Below are 22,899 nucleotides of genomic sequence, written 5' to 3' on the forward strand. Positions count from 1 at the left end.
TCCATGTCTCTGGTTATATCTTGCTTGCTTGTTAGTTTTGTTGGTTAGGCTCCACTTATAGGTGAGATCATATGGTATTTGTCTTTCACCACCAGGCTTATTTCACTTAGCATAATGCTCTCCAGTTCCATCCATGCTGTTGCGAAGGGTAGGAATTCCTCCTTTCTTCCTGCTGGGCACTATTCCATTGTGTAAATGTGCCACAGTTTTTTGATGCACTCTTCCACTGATGGGTACTTAGGCTGTTTCCAACTTTTTGGTTTAAGGTTATCATGTACTTCATGTATTCTAAGGTATATTTATAGCAGTCTATTTTAAGTTTGAACAAATTCTAAAATCACTATAGTTATTACTTATCCCTTCCCTGTTTGTCTTTGCCATTATTTTTTACATCTTGTGTGTATTCTCTAATTTATTGGTGTAATTACACACAATCTTCCTACTTTTGTCTTTTAAGCTTTGTACTAGGTTTGTACTTGGTTGATCCACTGCTTTTACTTTTACTAAGTGTTTACCTTTGTCAGTGAGAATATTTTTCATTCTTATATCTTTGTATTTTGTATCTTTTCTTCTTAAATAAGTGCCTTTAACATTTGTTTTGACATATTTGTTTAATGTTGATAAACTCTCTAAGCTTTTGTGCTGGGAAATTCTTTCTCCTTCAGTTGTTATCAGTGATTTTCAACCTTTTTCATCTTATGACACACATAAACTTATTAAATTTCTGCAGTATACCAAAAGTATATTTTTTGCCAATCTGACAAAAATATGTACAATTTTGTTTTGTTTTTAAGTATATTTTATTGATTATGCTATTACAATTGTCTCATTTATTTCTCCCCTCTTTATATACCCCTCTGTCCTGCACCCCTAATCCCTCCAGCACTGACCCCCAACTTAGTTGATGTCCATGGGTCATACATATAAGTTCTTTGTCTTCTCCATTTCCTATACTATTTGTAACCTCCCCCCATTTTATGCCTACCAATTATGCTTCATATTCCCTTACCTTTTCCTCCACCCCTCCTTGCTGTAACCCTCCATGTAATCTCCATTTCTCTGATTCTGTTCCTATTCTAGTTGTTTGCTTAGTTTGTTTTTGTTTTTGTTTTTAGGTTCAGTTGTTGATAGTTGTGAGCTTGTCATTTTAGTGTTCATAGTTTTGATCTTCTTTTCCTTGGATAAGTCCCTTTAACATTTCATATAACAAGGGCTTCGCGATAATGAACTCCTTTAACTTGACCTTATCTGGAAAGCACTTTATCTGCCCCTCCATTCTAAATGATAGCTTTGCTGGATAGAGTAATCTTGGATGTAGGTCCTTGCCTTTCATGACTTGGAATACTTCTTTCCAGCCCTTTCTTGCTTGTAAGGTTTGAGAAATTAGCGGATAGTCTTATGGGAACTCCTTTGTAGGTAACTGTTTCCTTTCCTCTTGCTGCTTTTAAGATTGGGTAGTTTAATTATGATGTGCCTTGGTGTGTGCTTCCTTGGATCCAACTTCTTGGGACTCTCTGAGCTTCCTGGAATAGCATGTCTAATTTCTTCGCAGATCAAGGAAGTTCTCCTTCATTAGTTGTTCAAATAAGTTTTCAATTTCTTGCTCTTCCTCTTCTCCTTCCACCACCCCCATGATTTGGATGTTGGAACATTTAAAGTTGTCCCAGATGTTCCTAAGCCTTTTCTCATTTTTTTGAATTCTTGTTTCTTTGTTCTTTTCTGGTTGAATGTTTCTTCCTTGTGTTCCAAATTGTTGATTTGAGTCTTGGTTTCCTTCCTGTCACTGTTAGTTCCTTGTATATTTTGCTTTATTTCACTTTGTGTAGCCTTCATTTCTTTCTTTACTTTGCAACCATACTCAATCATTTCTCTGAGCATCCTGATTGCCAATATTTTGAACTCTGCATCTGATAAGTTGGCTATCTCCCTATCACTTAGTTCTTTTTCTGGGGTTTTGCTATGTTCTTTCATTGGCGCAATGTTTCTTTGTCTCAGGGCACCAGTTATGTTGTAAGGTGGGGAGCCTTAGGTATTCTCTAGGGGTGGGGCAACCCACAGTGCTGCATTGTGGCATTGTATGTGGTGTAGAGGGCCAACAGGGATCAATGCCTCTTGCTTGGTTCAGCTTTCAGTCACTTCCTCTGCTACCCACAAGCAAATTGGGCCCTTCTGGTGCTGATTCCTGGGAGGGTGAGTTTGTGTACGTTCTAGGACCCTGTGAGTCTCTCCAAACTATCTTGTGAGGTTGGGAGTTTCTTCCACCACCTCAACCCCCAGAGGTTTTGAGGCTTTAGTTTCCCATGCTGGAACCCTGGGTTGTGAAGTCTGTTTCACTTCCCAGTTGTTCCTCCTGGCTTATCTGAATGCAAATGTAGGATATCTCCATCTGCCAGACACCACCTCACCTGTCCTGTCCTCCAGCCACTGCCTTGCCGTACGTGTGCTCCACCTTGGTTTCCCATTTCCACCCCTTCTACCAGTTTGGATGAATATTTCTTCTTTTACTCCTTTATTATCAGACTTCCATATGGTTCGGTTTTCTGGCAGTTCTGGTTGTGTTTTGTTTTTAAATTGGTTGTTATCCTTCTTTTGGTTGTGTATCAACCTATGCTTCTATCTTGCCCAGATCAAAATATGTATAATTTTGATTCCTTCCCACTGGATGGGTATTGTTATGCAGGCTATTAATTTTTTGACCATTGAAGGGAAAAGAGGTCATGCCTCTGAGTAAATAGTCATGCACTGCATGTTTTAAAAACTCTTGTGGCACACTGGTTGAAAATCACTAATCTAAATGATAGCCTTGCTGGGTAGAATAATCTTGGTTGTAGGTGATTGGTTTTCATCACTTTGAATGTTTTATGCCAATCCTTTCTGCTCAGCAAAATTTCTGTTGAGACAGCAGCTGGAAAGTCTTATGGGATGGAGCTCCCTTGTACATAGCTAACATCTTTTCTTTTGTTATTAAGATTCTCTTTGTCTTTGACCTTTGGCATTTAATTCTGATGTGTCTTGGTGTGGATCTCTGTAAATTCATCTTGTTTAGGACTGTTTGTGCTTACTGTACTTGTATGTCTATTTCCTTCACCAGTTTAGGGAGGTTCTGTCATTATTTCTTCAAATAGGTTTTTGACCTTTTGCTCTGTCTTCTCATTCTGGTACTCCTATGATGTGAGTGTTGTTACATTTGATGTTGTCCTAGAGGTTCCTTAAACTATCCTTTTTTTGTTGTTGCTTTGGTGTTTTTTTGTTATCTTTTAGGTTGCTGATTTGATTCTCTAGTATATCTAATGTGGTATTGATTCCACCTAATGTATTCTTCATTTCAGTTATTGTATTCATTTCTGTGTGGTTCTCTTTTTGTCTTCTCCACATTTGTTGAAGTTTTCACTAAGTTCATCTAGCCTTATCCTAATTTCATCCTTATAACCAATGTTTTGAACTCTGTATTTGGTAGATTGCTCATTTCCATTTAGTGATCTTTCTGGAGTTTTGTCCTGTTGTTTCATTTTGGCTGCTTCCCTGTATTTGTGTGTTTTAGGTATATTTGCTATGTCTTCCAGTCTTGGCAGGATGGCTTTATGTAGGAAGTGGCCTTTGGAGTCCAGTGGTGCATTCTCCCTGGTCACTTGAGCTGGGTGCTCCCAGTGCTTTCTTTGTATGGGTTGTGTATGCCCTTCTGTTATAGTTGAGGCTTGACTGCTGATGGTATGTTAATAGGTGGGACTGACCCTCAGAATGAATGGCTGTAAGAACTAGCCATAATTACATCTGATGGACTATTGTTTGGGCTGCCCCCATGAGGTGGGATGTTTTAGTGGGGCTCTGGTGCCTGCTGAATCTTCCCTTTGTGTGTGTCATTTGTGGAGCTGGTTGGGTGGTGCTCAGGTGTTGTGTGAAGCTGACCTCAGGGTGTATTTTCCTGGGGCCTCTTGAGAGGGGCTCTGGGTACAGGCCTAAATTAGCTGCTGCCTATGCCTAGCCCAGGACAACCTGGTAGAAGCTACAAAATGAGTTTTATTTCACCTGTGCTGGGCTTGGAGGCACCTGGGAGAGACTATGCTGGGAACTGAGGTTGGCTGCCCCCAGTTGGCACTGCTTAGCAAGAGAAATGGGGCAGGCTGAGGACAGCCACTGCTTGTTTGGTGTTTGTGAACCCTTGAGAGATTTTAGAAAAGTCTACAGTGTGAGCCAAGGAAGGCCATTTGCGTAGAAAAGCAGCTAGAAGAGGTTAAAACCAGGTGTGCAAGTTGGGTGGGGCATAGTCTCAGCAAGTCACTACGGCAGGGTGAATGATGTTAGCCAAGTTAATAGAGAGCTCAGATTTGGTACCTTCCTGCCAATGCAGGTTGGGGGCAGGGTGGAAGGTGGGGAACTCAACAAAGGAACAAAGGTGTCTTCCAGCCCTTCCATCCTGAACCTTGCCCTCTAGCTCTGCCCTGAAGACAGTCAATTCAGTTCCTCCCCACATGGCCCTGGTGCTTTTGTAGCTGCTGTACCACTGCTGGAACCCAGAGGGAGTCTGTGCCCAGGTCTTAAGACCTGCAGTGTTTAAATCTCTCCAGTACCCTCAGTCTCACTCATCTGCAATCCCTGGTGGTTTTCACAGACAGATATTATGGGGACGCCTCTTCCTGGCCCTAGGGCTATGGGAAGGGGGAGCCCAGTGAGGGGCTGAGACCCCTCACTTCACAGGGTGACCTCTGCAGCCAAGATATCCCTCCTTTCTTAATCACCACACATGTGGGTGTAGGAGTCACCCATCTGTGTCTCTGCACCTCCTACCAATCTCATTGTGGCTTCCTCTGTATATCCTTAGTTACAGGAATTCTGTTCAGCTAGTCCTCAGGTGGTTCTTAACAATGGGTGTTCTATAATTTAGTTGTAATCTTGATGTGGTCATGTGAGGAGGTGAGCAGTTTTACCTGCTCCACCATCTTGACTGGGAGTTGATATTACTATACTCTTTACCTTAGTAAGTGAACAGCTTTAACAATCACTAGCTGAACAAATCTTGGGCCCTCACTTTTGTATTAATTTTACTAATAGTTTATCTATAACAGACTTGGGATTCAATAGAATACCAAAGTGAGAGAATTTCAAAGTGAAAAGAACACCATGATGTTTGTGTAAATATTTTAGGGCTTCTAGGCAGTGTGCAAATTTTTTGGTTTAATCCTAGACACCGAGTTCAAACACACACAACCAAAGTAATTTATAATGTGCCTCTTACTCCAAAAATACCAAGATATTATTTAAATGTAAAACTTTTGTTAATAACATTTTGTATTGCATAAGGTTCAAAAAGAAATATCATAAATACATTATAAAAAGTCACATAACAGTAGAATTGTAAATACATTATTCAGACCTTCTAATAGACTCTACTGTAGGTACATCAACCAAGTGGCATTAAGAAACTTAATAGAAGTGGGCTTATAACACACAATGTTACCTTGAACTTCATATTTTCTACCTTTTCACGGTTGATGATTGTGACATGTGGAATAATGCTAGCCAATATATGAGATGAAAAGGCTCAATATTTTTATTTTTAAAATTAATCTTTATTATATTAAGATTAATTTTAGTCCTCTTATCCTTCCCTCCTCCAAGCAATCATCATAGTGTTGTCCATATCCATTAGTCTTTTTTCCTTTTTGCTCAATCTCCCTATCCCCTAATGCCCACCACTCGTCCTCCTGCTCCCCATCTATAAGTCTGTCCCAATTTTCCTTGTTAGTTCAGTTTGTTTATTAGATTCCACATGAGTGAAATCATATGGTATTTGTCTTTCTGTGACTGGCTTATTTCCCTTAGCATAATGTTCTCTGGGTCCTTTCATACTGTCGCAAAGGATAAAATTTTCTTTTTATGGCTGAGTAGTATTCTGCTGTGTAAATATCCCACAGTTGTTTTATCCACCTATCTACTGATAGATGTTTGGGCTGCTTCCATATCTTGGTGATTGTAAATAATATTGCAATGAAAATAGGGGTGTTTATGGTCTTTTGAATTAGTGTTTTGGGTTCCTTTGGATATATTCCCAGAAGTGGGATTGCTAGGTCAAAAGGCGTTCCCTTTTTAACTTTTTGAGGTATCTCCATACTGTTTTCCACAGTGGCTACACCAGTCTGCACTCCCACCAATGGTGCAAAAGGGTTCCCCTTTCTCCACATCCTCACCAGCACGTGTTGTTTGTTGACTTATTGATGATGGCCATTCTGACAGATGTGAGATGGTATCTCACTGGTTTTAATTTGCATCTCTCTGATGATTAGAGATGTTGAGCATCTTTTCATATGTCTATTGGCCATTTGTATGTCTTGTATCATGAAGTGTCTGTTCAAGTCCTTTTGCCCATTTTTTAATTGGATTGCCTTTCTAGTGTTGAGTTATATAAGTATTTGATCTATTTTGGAAATTAACCCCTTGTTAGTATCATTGGCAAATATGTTCTTCCATATACTGGGTTCCCTTTTTATTTTGTTTATGGTTTCTTTAGCTGTGCAAAAGCTTTTTAATTTGATGTAGTCCCATTTGTTTATTTTTCCTTTGTTTCCTTTGCCCTGGGAGATATATCAGCAAAATATTTAAATGAGAGATGTCTGATATTTTACTGCCTGTTTTCCACTAGGATTTTTTATGGTTTCAGGTCTAACATTTAAGTCTCTGATCCATTTTGAATTTATTCTTGTGTGTGGTGTAAGAAGGTGGTCTAGTTTCATTTTTCCACACATATCTGTCCAATTTTCCCAACACCATTTCTTTAATAAACTACTTTAGCCCATTGTGTGAACTTGCTTCCTCTGTTGAATATTGACTATAAAGGTGTGGGTTTATTTCTTGACTCTCTATTCTGTTCCATTGATCTATGTGTCTGTTTTATGCCAGTAACATGCTATTTTGATTATTATGGCCTTTTACTATAGTTTGATGTTAGGTAGCATGATTCCTCCAATTTTGTTCTTCATTCTCAGGATTGCTGTTGCTATGTGTGGCCTTTTGTGGTTCCATATAAATTTTTGAAATATTTGTTCTAGTTCTGTGAAATATGTCATTGAAAAAGCACAATATTTAGAGTCAGATTGAAATTACAAATTTTAATAAGTTTTGTCTACAAGACCTTGGGCAAATCATTTAACTGCAGAAAATCTTCCATAGGAATTTTATATGAATTTAATGAGATATTGATGTGAAAGTGCTTTGCAAAGCAAATGTCTCACATTCTATAAAGAAAAGCACATGTGAGTGTCAAGAAGGATGTTTGTAAATGTGGCATTTGGTTTTTACAGTGAGTAAGACTCACTGATCACCACTGAAGAAAGAATATCACATGACCTGTGGCATAGTTAACCCTTATAAAGAGGCCTTTAGTGGGATCTCACTTTATTTTTTAACTAGTTTGAGACACTTATAGGCATTTAATATTTTTTTCTTAGTTCCATCCATTAGTAAAATCTAACACATACAAAACAGTTACTATGTGCCAGGCACTGTACTAAGCACTTAACATAAATGAGCTCATTTCATCCTCACAACCAGCCTGTGAGGGCAGTGATATGATTACACCCATTTTACAGAGAAGAAGCCAGGGGAACAGATTAGGGGAGAAGTGACAGTCAATTAGGGCCTAGCCAAAAGTTTATCCATATTCACACCATTCATCAGTATTCCTTAAATTATTTTGTTATTTTGTCCTACCCCCATTATTCTGACCCCTATAGAAACTGTTAGGGAATACTAAAGTACTTTTCAGTACTTTTGAAGTAAGAATGAAATGTTGAACATACTTCACACACCTAGGATAATCAAACACAGCCTCGTGAACCAATCCCATGGATGGGCAGACTATGCCACATCTACAACTACATATGAAGTTGGAAACACGAGGCCACACAACATCCCAGAACATGAGAAGAGGACGGCAAGTTGTATTGAGTGTGAGCCTGGGGAGCCTGCTCACCATAACTCTTGAAAATGTGTATTGCATTAAATGAGCATGCACAATATTTTCCAGATTTTTCTCAACCACACAGTCTTCTCCTGAGCTTTGGCCTCAACCATTAACACATGTGGTTTGGACATGAATCTGAAATCACTCATCTTTCTAGAACCCTGTGCTTTTCCCGTCTGCTCCCAAACAGTCTGTTCTGTGTTGTGTTCCTTTAGGATTTGCTAGATTAATCGTTTGAATTGGTAAGTCTGTTAGTACCTAGTGGTGATGACTTTATGCATTATTTATATGGAGATCTCCAATAGATTAGCCCTCAATAGTAGTGACAAATCTGGGAATATATAAGTGCTCTGGCAGCTGCCTGGGAAGCTGTTCTAGAAGAGATCCTTTTGTCATACCTCCGAAGGCAGTTTGCCTAGGCCAGCACCAAGTGTGGCTTCAAAGGGAGCCCAGCGGCTGCACATTGGCCTATGCTTCCAGAAGTGTGCTTAAGCAGCAGGGGCTCTAGCAACATATTTTTATTTGGGGCTCAGTGGTCAAAAATTTTTAATTGAAAAGTACCCATGCAAGTAGAAATTTACTCCAAATTTGAGTTTTCCTTGAAAAATAGGAGCTGACTTGAAACCCTGAATAGGCACTAATCCAATTAATGAAGGCAAGAGCCAGAGCAGGGAATCTTATTTTGCAAAATTATTTGGAAGGCCCAGGATGAAAGAAACATAGAAAGAAGTCATGGTGTAGTACAACTACGTTCTGCAATGTGGCTTCTTGCAAGACCACCCCTTCCTCCTTTTCTCCCCCCTTGTTAATTTTTCAGCAGGTCTTTCTTTCAATACCACCACCACCACCAAAAATTCCATGTAATTGCAGATAGTTACAAAGAAAACACACCTGCAACTTTTTAAATAACCAACTTTTTTTTATTAGAGCAGATACAGTTGTGAAAACTGTACATTATACATTTTGGTTTCAAGAATTATAAATAAAGGAACTCACGGGTAGGGAGTTCTTTTTCACAGCAAGAAACTTTAAATAAACAAGTCATGTTTTATTAAGTACACTGGCAGACCTCATGTGCTGTCCAAAATGTAGAGTACAGTATAACAACCCATTAGAAAGAGCCTTTCATGTAAAATACAGCTGTGCACATTTTAGAAAAATACCAACAATTTTGGCTTTGTTTTAAAAAAGCTTATAAATCATACATATATTTATAAATGGAACCAACATGCTCACTGTATAAACATATCCTTTAGTTATCTGTTACCCATTATTTCAAAGCATGACATATTTTAAATAAACACTTAATAAGATTAAATATTTTGTTTTTTTTTCTTTAAAAAATCAGCTTTCCCAGCATAAAGAGCTATGGGATTAGGAAGGAGAAGTGTCAGTATTGCGACTGACAGAGGAACTCAAACATTTCTTGAGTAAAAACGTACTTCTTAAATTTGAAAGTCAAAGCAAAATGTAAAAAATAAATATACAAGTTGTAATTTTCATTTGCTCTCTTTCTGCTTTCTTCTTTATTCCACATTGGTCACCCCCAGGATTCTCAACATATTGTACTTCTGCAAAAAACACCACTGGGTTACTACCTGGCAGGTGACAGGGCATCCAGGCCACACCTGTGCTAACACGTGAATTGTTTCTTCTGCATTGAAAAGGTAGTAAGGTGAAAATTGGATTAAACCATGCATTTTGTGAAAATATTTAGGAATAGCCCCCTCTTCTACAATGTAATGTTTCATAGAGATTTAACAGAAACCTTTCCTCCCCAATTTCTTTTTAAATAATTACTTTTAGAAAGACCATGTAGTTTCTCGAAGTAAGCATGCTTCTGAGTAATAAAGGATTAATTATAAAACAGCAAAAAATCAGATTGTCAGAATAACAAAGGACTGTGAAGGACAAATACTTAAACAAAAATGTCTAAGCCTTTAAGATGTGAAATAAAATTTTAAAAGGACTTTGAAAAATACATAAGGCATAAAATTGAGAAGCAGTGATTTCACAAAGCTTTATTCTCTACCTGAATGTATTCAACAAAATATTCAGTTGGGAAAAAAAGAGCAGTTATTAATAGCATCTTGCTTAACTTTCATGGGAATTAACATAGCTACCGACAAGATTTTATTTGGTTGTAAAGTACGTCAGCAATGAAACTGAATCTTTTAAACACCGATTACTGCAACCCATGCAACATTCTGACTTCTTAGAATTCTGTTGTCTTTCAGCTTTTAAAGTTGAGCACCTCATAAGTGCATAATAATTCATTTAGTAACATTAAAAATATTTAAAATTAAATTGTTTCTTAGGAAGGTATAATGCTTTCAAATTGCTAAATTTTAAAGATAAACAGCCTTTCACCAAAGGTTTAGGAAGACTACATGACATAAAAAATGATGTATTGCTGTCAAAATCAACACATTTCTCTAGAATTTTGTTGTTTCTTTTCCTTGAGATGCAACATGTGTGTCTCATCTGGCCAGGACCACACAGGGTAGGTGACCATACATCATATTTAAATAAACAGCAAAAATAGTCGTGCACAAGCAAACGCAACGTTTTTCCCAGAATGTTCCGGGAGACGTTAAAGCAGCAGGTCATGGCATAAGACTGCTGAGTGATGCTGCTACCTCGTTCTTGTAATGAGACAGGAGTGAATGTTGGAAAAGTGGCGCAGCAACACAATCCTCGGGCCGCATTCCTCCAGCTCGTTTGTTTCCCCAGCTCCCTACTGAAAACGTCAGATGGTAAAATAGTAAGGCAGCTGTTGACTTCCATCAACAACAAAAAAAAACGCAGCTCCATACATTTCCAGTTTAGTCACACTCTGCTAGGACAGATGGAGTAGCCGATGCCAAGAACTTTGCCGGATGGGCCTGTTTCAGCAGATTTTTAAAAAGAATGATTATTAAGTTTTGTGCTCCAACATGGCTGCTTGCTTCAGCTCCCAGAGGACCCCAAAGCCATAAAGCATTCCCAAGGGAACTGAATGGGTGCTCTGGCTGCGTTTTCCAAGTTTCATTTCTCTTGTGAGCCCATCCTAATTCCGAGCCTCCTTCCCTGTGTCTGTGTCTGACCGGGGTGTGCCATTTAAAGGGCTGATGACACCACTGCAGAGAACTGTGGGCTAACATCACTAGTTGTCATGACTTCATCGTAGGGTCAAAACAGTTGTATCATTGAGCAACCATGTTGAATCACATTCAGGCACAGCCAAAATTAAAGTGAAGGACAATATGTAGTTAAAAAGAATGTGAATTTGAATATGGGAAAAGAATGTTACATTTCATGATTTTTATATAGAGATTAAGACTATTCTTACCTTTCCTAACTCCAGTCAAGTTAGAAAGTGAACAAAGAGGATGGCCAATCCGATATTCAACAGCATGACAAGGATGATCATGACTGAATTAGGGCCCTGGAAATAGAGCAGAATGCAACATGCGTAACTTTAACATTTTAATATCGGTACATAAATTAAATCACCAAAGCAATGATTAAAAATATAAAAAAGCCAACACAGTTGCAGTAAATAAGGCAGGAATGATAGCCGTTACAAAAGGTATAAACTAAAAATAGCAATGCCATATTTAGATGAAGCCAACTCTGAACTTTCACTTAAAAATAAATCTAGTTTTAATTAAATCTAACATATGACTTAAAAAATAATCTGCTACATTTGCCTCAAAACATTGGGCAACAGCCTGGGTGAGACACATTTCACCTAACAAGGTTCAGAACTAGTGTGGAGTAGATGCATCTTTTTTGTTAAGGTGCAATCTGGACAAGGAAGAATTATTTTCTTGTAAAGGCAGTGAGAATGTGGGAGTGAAATTTGTACCCAGTGAGGCTTCCCGGGAAAAGTTTCAGGAAAACTCAAAATGAGGTTCTCTGCCTCTTGCTTTCTCTGGTCATCTTTTTAGACACTACCTCTTCCTTAAAGGAACAACTGCAAGTGGGAAGTTGAACACTTCCACAAATAATTTTACAGGTCTAATTTTTTTATTTCTCTGCTTATAACCCTAACATTCCAGAAGTGAAGTTCTACTTAAGAAGTCACAGAATCCTATTGATAAATATTGCTGTAAATATATATCACCCTGCCCAAGGTACCCAAAATTTGTTGACTTGCTTACAGAACAAACCAGCCTTATACGACCCACCTTTTCAGATATGCCCAAGCTCCTTTGCCACCTTTGTACAAAGACTCAATCTTGGTAGTTACCATTAAAATTGTGTCTTATTTTTAAATAGCATTGAAAGCATTCTAAAGCTGGCCTCAAGACTTAGGTGGGGAGGTAGTCTTGTTCTTAGTTTAAAGATGAGAAAACTAACATTGAAACTGTTAGTCCTCAAATGCTTACTGTAGTAGTTTTGGCAGATGGGGTTAGTGAGTGAGACTGGAACTGCCACGGGTCCTGTGGTCATCTTGCAGGATTTAGGGCTTGGGTCACACATCCTTGAAGGAGATCTCCTCCTTGGTAGAAGTCAGAATGCGTGTGCCATTTTCCCCCACTTTAATACTTCACACTTTAATGTCATTTTTGGTAATTGCTGCTGTTCCCCCCAGATGGAGTTCCACAGCATCAGGGCCCCTGCCTTGTTCACCACTGTGCATCCACATGTAGGGATTGCCCAATTAATTCAGGCAACCAGGTTTAATGAAAACCTGCTCTCTTCTGGCACTTCTCCAGGTGACATGGGTGTGGGAAACAGACTAATTTCACTGCATTTAAAGATAAACAGGGTGATCAGAAATTAGGGGTGAGGGAAAGAATGAAGTAAAAATGGATGCCCCTGCCATAGGGATTATTAGGAAGAAGAAAAACACTACCTATTTCCTAAACTCCAAGTAAATGAAAGGGGGGAAAACCCATTTACTGCAGGTCTTTGTATATCAGGCAGTGAGCTAAGATTCCTTTGTAGATTATTTTTAAAAATTCTTCACAAGTGACTATTAGTTCCATTTTACAGAGCTGAGGTAGTGTGTTGCCCAAGATTACTCAGCCAGTTTGAACAAATTAGAACTAGAATTAAACTTTAGTCTGCTCACTGCAGAGCTCATGCCCTTTTCTCTACATCCCCATGAAAGCCACAGGCCTTAGTTTAAAAATAACAATTTCCCATCAACTTTTAAAATGGTATTCTCATACTCGATGATTCCATAGTATCAGAAAAACATCAAATTTTTGTAACTACCTGTGCTTCTTTCAGAATACTTATGTTGTAAATGATTAGGAGAGTACTAACACAGGCAACTTCTCAATCCTGGTGAACTCAGAATATATAATGTGGGAAACTCTTACACCTCAGGAAATAATTCAGATGATCTTTCAACATCACAACAGCATAGAGATTTAGGAAATGCTATGAATCCTATAAACTGTGATTAGACTTTGCTCATGAATGTGTTAAGAATTTTGGGGTCATTTCAATTCTTTTGGGTCAGTGACATGCAAGAAGATGAGGAAATTTTTCTATGGAACATACATTTATTCTGTTTATATTCTAATGCACACATCCATTTATCCTACCATTTATAAAGTTATCTTTAAAGATGACTCAGTAAAGATGAAGGTAAACCAGCAATAACAGGTTCAAAAAGCAACCAGGCAAAAAGTAAATTCTGGGACTCTGTGTTTACTACTAAGGCAGATATCAAGATGTGACCTCTGTGTTCTTCAGCTGCCTTGCTGGGTACAGCGTGGAAAACTTTAAGGTGAAGTTTCATAAATATGACTGGTGGCCAGTTGTAGCTTAAAATAGCAAAATGAAAAAAAAATCAGTCTTGCTTTTCAAGACTGACTGGGACAGGTGTCATGAAGGAAGCTGTTGCAGGGCAAAGTGCAAGTCCTGATTGGAAGAAAATTTGAGGCAGTGAGAACATAAAGTGCAGGAAGTCAAAATATGGAAAGTCATTCTAACTTGAAATCAATTTTCTTTAAGAGACTATCTGTTCATTTAAAATGGTGAGGGTTTTTCTGCTACGGGTATAGTTTATGTTAAATGGAAAATTTCTCCAAAAAAATAAAAGAACACAACTTAGTTTAGTATTAGTAACAACACTTAATTATATGGATTGACTGTTTTTATTGTTTGTGTGTGTGTGTGTGTGTGTGTGTGGTTCAAACATGATCTGACAGGAATACTTTAAGTTTTATAATTCAAAAGAAATAACAGGTAAATCTCAAAATAAACTTGGAAGCTCATCAGAGTAATGGCTAGGAAAAAATGCAGGCAGTTTTCAGAGGGGTGGCAATTCTTAATTAGAAGACCCCTCACTGGTCTATCTGATAAAGCTGTTAAGATGTCTCCCCTGCCTTCTACCCAAGTTGCCAGGTCGCAAAATCCTCCAAAAAAGTGTGGAATCACATGAGTCCACATGTAACACCTGCCCACAGGAGTCACAAATCTCTTTGGGGGTGCTGCAGAGTAATCTCTGCCAGTGCTTCCCTCACCCGCACTCTCATGTTCAAGGAATTAATTTGCTCTAAATGTTACTGTGTGTCCCAGAAGATTTGCTAGATTTCTAGATCAATCACCAGGGTCACCTGGGGGTTGGGTCAGAGTCTACTGGAATATAGCAGGTTTTTGAATAAGGTTGTTTTGCTCAACATAGTTTCATAAGGGATTGAGGAGAAAAATATTGATTCCAGGCCAGGGCCACTGTTTATGTGGAGTTTTCCTCTTCTCATGTCTGTTTGGGTTTTCTCCTACATCCCAGAGATGGGCACGTGAGGTGAACTGTCCCAATCTGAATGTGGGTGAGTGGCTCTATGATGGAAGGGCATCCTGTCCAGGATGGTGACAGCCTCGTGCCCTGAGCTGCTGGGACAGGTTCTAGCCACAGATGACCCTGAACTACAGTAAGCAGGTTGGAAAAGAATTTTAATACTTGTTTCTAGTCATCTTTCTTAAATACGTGTATAGCTTACATTTATTTTATTTAGTGTTTAATATTAGAAATGTTTTGGATCTTTATTTAGAAGTGTGGCGATGGTTTTGTGACCACAAATAAGCTATAGAAACTTAACTCTTATTTATATCAATTAGCCTGTGGTGAACTGGTTTCATTATATGTCATTTCACTTCAAGTTGTGGTTCCCAAGAATCTGTGTATGTTGATGATGTTAAGTGAGGACTCACTGTATTTATCAGCAATTTATGCTTCAATTAGTACAGTGTTGAAGCAAACTTAGTTATACATAATGGTTTTTGAGCACTTACTATATGCTAGGTACCATGCTAAGAACTTTATAAGTATTAACAATTCTATGAGAAGAGGAAGAAACCAAGTCACAGAGCAGTTAGGAAACTTGCCCCAAGTCACACACCAGGAAAGCCACACTGCTGGGATTTAAACCTAGGAAGATTGGCAAAACAGTTCACTGCCTCAGCCACCAGCCTATACTGTCTTAATAAGTCGGTTGAAATTCTAGTTTCAGTTTGGTAAGCCACCCTACAAATAGTGATTCTGACTCAAACTGGGTCTGTCAGGTGTCCAGCAAGAGCACTCGCTGATTCAGTCTTTCTTTCAAATGTCTGCTTTAGTGTGAATGTTTCTGTGAATTTTCAAGTTATTATTTATAAAGCTCTAACTTATACAGTGTCGTTGAATCGAAAATTGTATGTAGTGCTCCTTGGTTTTAAAGGTTGTTCATGGACTACCTTGATGGTAATTTTGTCACTTCCTAACTCTCCATGAAGAAAAGTTATCAGGGTGTGGAGGCAGTTTTCAATTATTACTAGAAAGAGGTTAATTGTTCATATCTTCCCAGGAAGGCCATGGCTGGTGTGGCTCAGTGGATTGAAAGCCAGACGGTGAGCTCCGCCCTGCCAACCAAAGGGTCACCAGTTTGATTCCCAGTCAGGGCACATGCCTAGGTTGTGGGCCAGCTTCCCAGTGGTGGATGCGCAAGAGGCAACCACACATCGATGTTTCTCTCCCTCCCTTCACCCCTGTCTAAAAATAAAATAAATAAAATCTTTAAAAAAATCTCCCCATGAAGGTGCCAGTCCTGATTTCTGGTTCCCATGGTGGCAGAGGTGGGAGTTGCTTGTCCTCCTTTCCCCTTGGGGTGGGGAAGGGAACCCTAGAGACAAACCTAGTGAATTGGGAGATGCTTGGCTAACTCCAAGAATCACACAATTCTGCACATCAATGAAACAGATGTTTTTTTATAAAGAAGGAAACTATGAGTTTATAGAAAACTATTACAGTTAAGAGATAGGCAACTCATCTAATTTTTGGACACTGGGCATATGCTTCCCTGTGGGCAGTTTTAGAAGTCAACTAAACCCAAAACTATAAATGATGGGGCCTTGTATTGTTTGAACTTCCACCTTATAAGTTAGGCAAACTAATATTAATATAAATGTAAGGCTTTATTAATCTGTGAATAAAAATGCTAAAAGCCAAATGAGAAGTGAATTATTACATTTAATGCTAAAAGCCAAATGAGAAATGAATTATTACATTTAACAACTTCAACAGTGATAATATATGTTACAGTTATAATATCAGGATACTGAAATATCGGTGTTAAAACTAAAAAAAAAATGAGTGCTTACTAAACAGCCAGAGTCTCAAAGTTACTCTGTTTTGAAAACCATCTATCCCATGGGGTTGACTCAGAAAGTTAATCCAGTTAATCTGATTAATGTATATTTAGTTAATTAAAAGGATTAGAATTTGAATTAAAGGGTGGGAACCAGTGTTTATAGATATAAGCAAAGTCAACAAACCTAAGAAATTTCAAACATAAGTTAATTAAAAAGATGAATCTTAATTGTTTAACCCTGTGCGAAAATTAAGCAGACCAAAAAAAGAGAAACGGAGGATTGTATTATAATCTTGTTGACCAAGATACTAACACACACCTTTATGTAAGCATGTCTCTGAAATTACTAGTAAATATTGGGTTGGCTCTGGCTTCCTCCCTAAACTAGGATAAACATGCAACACCTGTGTTCCAAAGGCATATGGATAGGCTAGTCAATGGTTTTATCCAAAATTACCCAGCTTTAGATTTTTATAAATTCAACAAAACTTGATAAAATATGAATTCCATGTATCATTAACAAATAAATCTCATTTGAGATTTATCAATAACTTCATGAAAGCTTTCTGGTTGAATACCAAAACCCTTAAATGCTCAAGATTTACTAAAATCAGCATCTACCAAAAATCTGAAATTTTAGGAGCACTACACTCTGAGGGGTTGGAAGACCAAGGTACACTTTTAGTTCGCATATGGGAAAGAAAAATGTTCTAGCTGCAAAACCTGGTTTAAAGTAAAATCCAAACTAAATATTTATGAGAATAATTCACAATAGCTAGAAAAGATGTACTTTTGTCTAAAGGTGTTGACTCTTTTAGGGAGTCAAAAGGTGGGCTAAGAACTGGGCAAATGGTGGTGGAGCCCTCTTCCTAGCTTGGGCTCTGACAAGGGTGTGATTCCCTTGTAACCATCAGGGAGTTAGCTGTCATTATGGACTGCATGTTTGTGTGCCTCCAGAACTCACATATTGAAACCCTAATCTCCAATGCTGCATATTTGGAGATGGGGTCTCTATGAGGTAATTAGGTTATGAGGGTAGAGCCATCATAATGGGTTCATGAGAAGCAGAGAGAACTAGCTCTCTCTCTCTCAGCTGCGTGAAGATACAGTGAGAAGAGGGCCCACGGTCTATGAACCATGAAGTGGGTCCTCACTGGACACCAAATCTCCTGGTGCCTTGATCTTGGAACTCCCCAGTCTCCAGAATGGTGAGAAATTAATGTGCTTTTTCAGCCATCCAATCTATGGTACTTTTGTTAGAGCAGTCTGAACTAAGCTACCAGGAAGTGCTGGGGAAGGCTTGCTAGACCACGATGCTGTCCAAGCTGGTTGTGTATTAACCTACCTGAATGATGTTTAAGGTGGGTGGGTGGCTGGCTGAGTGAACATGGAGGCATTCCTGCCTGGAGAGCTCTTTCCTGTCTCCAGCTACAAACGTGCTCAGATCTGCTCTAAGCAGCCCTGTGGTGTCAGGACTTTTGCAAGCCTAGTCGTCATCAGGGTGCAAGTCACCCCATGCTGCTACCTGAAAGAACCAGAGTGAGGTAAGGAAGAGAAAACTCATCTTAGTCAACTTACCGAATTGGCTTCTTTTTCCAAAGAAGCGCATGAATTGTTGCTCGCTGGATTCTTTGGTATAGCAAGTTCAGACTTCTTGGCTTTTGGCTCAGCTTTGCTTTCTTTGGCAACTGGTTTTGTCACAGATTTAGGGGGGCTCCACTTGTTGGGTGATGGCTTGTGCACCAGTGCTGAGGAAGAGTGGCCGGATCCTTCATCTTCCTGCACATCTTCGGGAGGGTGCTTGGGAGCGTTCAGTTTCACATAATAGCCATGGTACTGAGAATGTAGCTCCCCGTTACTGGGGTTGGGGACATGGTGGCGGCCAGAGTACTTGGACTGGGGCATGATGGCTCCCATCTCCTTTGAGGGAGCCTTTGACATCAATGGCTTGTTGATGACTGCTGTCACCTGCTCATCAGCCACATTCCGTATGTCTCGGTTGAGTCTGGCCCCTGGGCTGGGGTTCTGCTTCCTTGCAGGCTGTGGGGATGGCTGGGGAGAGTGCCTTTGTTTGGGACTTGCCTCAGGAGACCTTGGGGGTGTGGTACCTTTGCGATAAAAATGAGGAGATTCCTTTGGTGTAGGTGGCTTTTCTGGTACCTTTTCTTCTGGATTTTCTTTAGCATCTACACCTTCCTGAAATCTCTGTTTGATATAATCTGGGCCTGGGGAAAAAAATGACAAGAGAAAGGATGGTGATAACATAAGAATAAGGCACAAAGGATTGTTCCTCATGGCATGTATGTAAAGCAGGTCCTCAAATAATCTCTTTTCATTCAGTGTCATTTCATGATAATGTTGATGAGATGCCCTAAGAAGTTAACCTTTGCTTACAAAATTAGCCTATGGTAAAACTGGTTTTGTTATATGCTGTTTCACTTGAAGTCACAGAACCTACCCATGATGTTAAGTGAGGACTCAGCAAAAATATACAGTAAAATTAGCTTAGCCTTTCTTCTCTTTCTTCTAAATATACTTATGAGGATTGATTAAGCACAAGAATATTTCACTTCCCTAGTATAAAAAGATTATTTGTTGTTGAAGAAGTGTTTTAATGTTTATATATATGGTTATTTATACTATTTTTTATTTTTAAATTATTTTTCTTAGAAAGATGGAAAGGGAGGGAGAAAGAGAGAGAAACATCAATGTGTGGTTGCCTTTTGCATGCCCTCAACTGGGGACCTGGCTGGCAACCCAGGTATGTGTCCTGACTGGGAATCGAACTGGCAACCTTTCGGTTTGCAGGCCGGCACTCAATCCACTGAGCCACATCAGCCAGGGGTATATATACTATTTTGAATGCCACAAAAGTGAAGCTGTTCTCTAATAGCTGCACTGGTTGTGCCTGCTTGCAGAACACTGAGGCAGATTTGTGTTGACAGAGCCCTGCTGACTACTCTGTGACTATCTGCATATTCAAATGAGGTGGCATAATAAAATACAAATTATAAACTCTTATCAGTGACGTTGACCTTTGTGTTTAATATTTATTATATTATCTATACTGTATGAGGCAAACCTGTAGATAACGTTTTTTCAGTGATCCTCCTTCAAACGACCATTTCAAGTTCCTAGTTAGGAACAACGTCTATGGTTTAGGTTGTATAGTACAAAATACCTGGCACGGAATCCTTCCCTACGTGGCTTTGCACTGCAGGCATCAAGACAGGGCCACTGTCTTTGGCTCTCAGGTCTTAGGATTGTTTTCTTTTTTAGAACACTTCAGGATTGTTTATAAAATCCTATATTCTTTTTATCAATGTGAAACCTTTCATGTAAACAAGGGCCCCTGGTGCATTGTTATTTTGTATGGGGGCTCGCCAGTAGGGTGAGGAGAGTTAAGAAACACAAAATGCAGCACCAGACGGTACCAGCCTTGAATGGTTAAGGATATCAGTGGTCTGGGCAGGGGACATGGCTAGGGCTCTCAGGGACTGCACCCCCAGGTGGGTCTTCACCTCTCAGCCCCCCCTACTAGAACCACATCATGTACATCCTCTGGCCACCACTCCACTCATGAGCCACTTCTCATGTTAGAGGTGAAGTCAAGGTCACACAGTGCAGCTGGCCCTCTGTTCCGCACACAGGCAGGAGCTGACAATGTCATCTCTCCTGTATACAAGGGAGAAATCACCCCACCAACTTACTTACAGGACTGGAACAGCTCTTGTCAACTCCACAGCATCCTAATGTGCACTTTCCTTCTGGCTCCCCCAACCCCCAAGGGGCTAAAAAACAATTATCCTGAATTGTTAAAAATACATACTGCCTACTTATACTTTCACTTGCTCTCCCCTTGGTGCTCTGAGTAATAACTCATTGTTAGGAGACTGCTATTTATTACACAAGGCATTTTCCAAAATTCCAAGCCTCACCAAAATCTTAGGAAGCAGTCATTATCCTCACTTTACTATAACAGCTGAAAAACCAGATGTCACATAGCTCCTATGTATCCTTAAGATAAAACAGAATACAGTGTACAATATAATATTTTAAGCCCACAAATGAGAATTCCTAAGGACCCACAATTATGGGTTGTACTCAAGACCAAAAACATAATAAGCATTATCCCACTTTTCATCCTCCAGAAGACAAATCCATCCTTGGGAGTTACAATTTCCCAAAGAGACCACAATCATATGTGGAAATCTCACAACAATGGAGATTTCCTTTTAAACCCAGTATAAGCACCCTCTTTGAAAAAGCAGACAATTTTCTTTTAAATCCTCCATCCACAATAGCAGTATGAATCATCAGCACAGAAAAAATGCTCCTCACATGAGTAAAGAAAAAGGACAAACTGCAGTTATTCAAAAGGTGATGACTTTTCCAAATTTGTTCGTGGTGCTGAGACAGGGACATAGCACCCCAAGGGCTGTGTTTCAGTTGCAGGCTGGCCCTATTATTCAGAACCATTCAGGTCACCCACACTAGTCTTCCATGGACAGGCCCCTCCTCATCAAATGGAAGAACTATTTTTACAGAACTTCTCCACTGTCAAAACAGCTGCCAACAAAGTGACAGCTGACAGCAAGGAGGAGACTGAGGAAACACAGCTACAAGAAACTGATGATTTGGGGGGAAACAGGTAATTCAGTAATCTTGGGTCCAAGGAAAACTTAATTATTTTTTAAAGTCAGCACTTAAAGGAATATACTTACCCTTGAACACAAAGCACATTTTCAATTGTTTTTAAACTTACAGTCTCATTAATAGGCAAAGTGGGGAATATCTGACCACTGGAGGAATATGTACTGATGGATGTATGAAGCCATCTTTTGGACTCCACTGAATGCATTCATTATGTTTACTGACTCCCAATTACTAGTCTAATCACTCCCTCAGATCCATAGCAATCTGACATGTTGCTTCTTTGGACACAGTTTTTCTATTCTGTATGTGTCAGAAAAGGCATTTCTTATGTGATCACTTGTGTCCCTCTCCTACGATGCAGTTTTCAGGCACATTCATTCAGATTTATCTACAGGGACTTTGATAAAATTCAGAATCTATGGAGCGCAAAGGGTTTACTAGAAGGTTGGATGTACACTCTAACACTCACTATCAGATTAAAAAACTCTTTGCTTTATTATGTACTAACAATAGCTGGATAAGGGAATAAACATACTCCACAGCAGTGACTCCATAGCTGCTGCCTGTGAGAGGCACCTGGTGTATGATTCCTAAAGACTTTGACTTAATGAGGATAAAGCAAAGCCTAGAAATCTTGAGGTTTAACAAATGTTCCAGATTCTAATGTATCTAGTTATAGGCATTTGAAAGCATGTCAAAAAATATGTTGACTCACAGTGGCCCTAACTTGCATCTAGTTGGGAATGATTTCAACATGGTGCAAGCATGTAAGGACTGGGCAGGTGATCGAGGGTATACAGTTAAAATTTCCAGATTAAGATTGAGTGCTTTTGAAACAAGACATTTAATATAAGACAAAGGATGGAAGTTGTTCTTGGACTGTTTTCTTGGAAGGCACACATTGTATCTGCTACCTGTTTGATGGAGGAATGTTTGTCAGCATCGCCAGGCCAGCAGCAGGAAGCTGATGAGATACAGCAGTTCATGAAAAAGATTAGTCAGAACACTGTCAGGGAGAGAAAGGATGGCAAATGGTATTGCATAAAGCATTTTCATCTGTTTTACAGACAGCATCTATGAATCTTAAAGGGTTTATTCTCTGAGGATGCCTATTGGGATACAGGTCACATGCTCACTCACATCCCACATGATAGGAAACAAGAACATTCAGCAAATGTCATCCACCAACACTGAAAGGTTACTTGTTACAGTGGGCAGGAAGGCTCTGAACAGCTATGGCAGATGGTAACAGCAGGGCACCCAACCAGTTCTCACAGGTAAGCCTCGGTGGGCTGGATCTGGGCAGAAGAAGCACCATGAAGATTCCTCTGAAACAAATGTCTACAAGGGCAGTGCTGATGGAGAATGCTCTGTAGCTACATCGTAAGTCATGAAATAGAAATGAGGTATATTCTGTGGAAACTGCCCTTCAGTAAAGCAGAACCACATTGAAACATTTTTAGAAGATTATATGGCTGGCAGGATGATCACTTTTATATGCAACATGAGGAGAAAACCACTTTCCTGCAGGACTTCAGTCCTGTCTCTGACAATACTGTAGTGTCTGAACACAGCCCTAACAGTCTTGTCCATAGGACATCCATTCCTGTCCCTGGCACGTGGCTGGCACTCAATACTACACAGTGATGAGATTCAATAAGTAACTGGTAGAATAACCAGCAAAATCATGGATTAATCATTTTATATGAAAAATTG

The 22,899-nt window shown here is 39.4% G+C and overlaps 1 protein-coding gene across 2 annotated transcripts in view; it reads right to left on the minus strand.

Annotated features, from left to right (window-relative positions):
- Positions 1 to 8,855: 8,855 nt before the first annotated feature.
- The window catches only part of JPH1 (junctophilin 1), a 91,323-nt gene continuing 77,279 nt past the window's right edge, over positions 8,856 to 22,899 (minus strand). The window contains exons 4-6 of one of the 2 annotated variants that reach the window (XM_045849488.1): positions 18,106 to 18,752; positions 11,289 to 11,384; positions 8,856 to 10,697 (exon numbers count right to left, since the gene is read on the minus strand). In XM_045849488.1, the coding sequence (XP_045705444.1) occupies positions 11,304 to 11,384; positions 18,106 to 18,752 (728 nt within the window). In that variant the 3' untranslated portion in view covers positions 8,856 to 10,697; positions 11,289 to 11,303. Of the gene's footprint in view, positions 10,843 to 11,288; positions 11,385 to 18,105; positions 18,753 to 22,899 lie in introns of both variants that reach the window. The other variant, XM_045849487.1, reaches the window with a different exon arrangement.

The sequence above is a fragment of the Phyllostomus hastatus genome, unplaced genomic scaffold (genome assembly GCF_019186645.2).
Source record: "Phyllostomus hastatus isolate PE091 unplaced genomic scaffold, TTU_PhHast_1.1 phas_contig_65, whole genome shotgun sequence".
In the NCBI taxonomy this organism is placed as follows: Eukaryota; Metazoa; Chordata; class Mammalia; order Chiroptera; family Phyllostomidae; genus Phyllostomus; species Phyllostomus hastatus.